A 1842-nucleotide genomic window follows, 5' to 3' on the forward strand; every position below is an offset into this window, starting at 1 on the left:
CTGCATAGCTCTCATTAAAATTTTCTTTATGCAGATCACGCTTTTGCCACTTGTGTGCTGAATACCAGCCCAAGTAATTCCTCTCTCTCATCCTCCAGGAATGGCTCTTATCAGCGGTACAAAGCTATTGAAATGGTATGTCCTCTTCAGCTTCAAACTTATTTCTTTTCAAAGGCTTCCTCTCCTGAGACCTGTGTGAGAGGGGCTGTCTTTATTCAAACCAGGACAAATCTTGCATCTGTTCAGATAGGTGCTGACGATCATGTTGTGATCTCTGTTTCTGATGCATCGCTGTCCTTTCCTGTACCTTATCCCTCAAGGATGTAAATTCATCAAGGCAAGGGCCGTGAGCGAGGTGCTGGTTTCATCTGCACCAGGTGTAAAAGTCAACTCTTGGAGCAATAGGATCCAGATTTACAACGGGCAGAATCCAGTCCAGTATCTCCCTGCCTGTTGGTCAAACCTGCAGGGTGCTGCTGGAGCCCTACAAATAATATGTAACAAATCCTGTCATTCTTCAATTCAATTTATGCCTGCCTCTTATCCAGGCAGAGCCCTTGCTCCTGTTTGAGGGAATTTTCTGTCACAGGGGCAAGAAAAGGCTTCAATATTGGCCAAGAGTTCAACCCATTGGAAACAACGTTGGTTTGGGATTCATGTTCCAACTCACCTTTGTGATGCATCAGCTACCGTTCTCATCAGCCCTCTCCAAAATCAGCTTTGCCCTGAACAGTGAGCCTTTGTTTTTTCTCAGGCTGTGCTAAAAAAGAAAATAGGAGAGAGCCTTGCTTTCAGTCACCCAGAAATGAAAATATTTCAGTGTTCTTGCTGAAACCCAAACCATAGAAAACCTAAAAGACTGTTGTTTTAGCTCAGCTTGAACAGTTTTGCTAAACTTGGAAAGAGTTGGTGAAGACGCACAAAGTTTGGTGCAGAAACAAGTCAAAATAGTGTATGGCTCGACGGATTAACCTTTTTTTGATGTTCTCTTCCCAGAATGAAGTCCTCCAAGGTCTGATGTTCACCATCCACGCAGATACACCAGTCCCCCCAGATTACACCATGCCAATTCGTCACACTTTTAAGAGATCCACAGCAAAACGCACCGACTAAACACATTGGTCCCCCAGTCGTGGAGATGCCTCATAATTTGACAGGAGAAAATGGTTTCAATTTCAATTCGAAGCTAACTTTTCCCAGCGCAGCCAGTCCAGTTGAAAACAGCCTAAGTTGTGATACGCCGAGCCCCAAGGAGCCCTGTACCACTCCCCTGAGCAATGGCACCTTATACTCTGATGCAAACAGCCCCTCGGACTCCTGCATTAAACCTCTGTGCAACGCCACGGCTGAAGCAGAAGCCCAGTACGACCCAGGAGTCGAGTACATCTCCTCCGAAGGAGACACCCTGACGTGTGGGTGGGGGGCTTTCACACCTAGCTGCTTGCAGATCTTCAATACCCCAAAGGGAATCTTGTTTTTCCTCTGCGTGGCTTCTTTCTTGCAAGGCATGACCGTCAACGGCTTCATTAATACGGTCATCACATCAATAGAGCGGCGCTTTGACCTGCGCAGCTACCAGAGCGGGCTGATTGCAAGCTCGTATGACATAGCAGCGTGCGTCTGTTTGACATTTGTCAGCTACTTTGGGGGGAATGGCCACAAGCCACGGTGGCTGGGGTGGGGGGTGCTGATTATGGGCATCGGCTCCCTCTTGTTTGCCCTCCCTCATTTCACCACGAGTCGGTACGAAGTGCATTTCCCCGAAGATATCGGCATGTGCTCTTCGAACCAGAGCATGCGCTGTTCAGAAACGGTCTCGAGCCTCTCCACCTACAGATTTAT

General features: G+C 47.7%; 1 protein-coding gene across 1 annotated transcript; it reads left to right on the forward strand.

The window, feature by feature from the left end:
* Window positions 1–1018: 1018 nt before the first annotated feature.
* LOC102381986 (solute carrier organic anion transporter family member 4A1-like) lies at window positions 1019–1834 on the forward strand (the record flags this gene model as incomplete). The annotated part of the gene is made up of 1 exon (XM_025206845.1): window positions 1019–1834. A coding segment is annotated over one exon (816 nt), but the record flags the coding sequence as incomplete, so codon positions are not given.
* Window positions 1835–1842: the final 8 nt, after the last annotated feature.

Source organism: Alligator sinensis, unplaced genomic scaffold, assembly GCF_000455745.1.
Source record: "Alligator sinensis unplaced genomic scaffold, ASM45574v1 scaffold1046_1, whole genome shotgun sequence".
Classification (NCBI taxonomy): domain Eukaryota; kingdom Metazoa; phylum Chordata; order Crocodylia; family Alligatoridae; genus Alligator; species Alligator sinensis.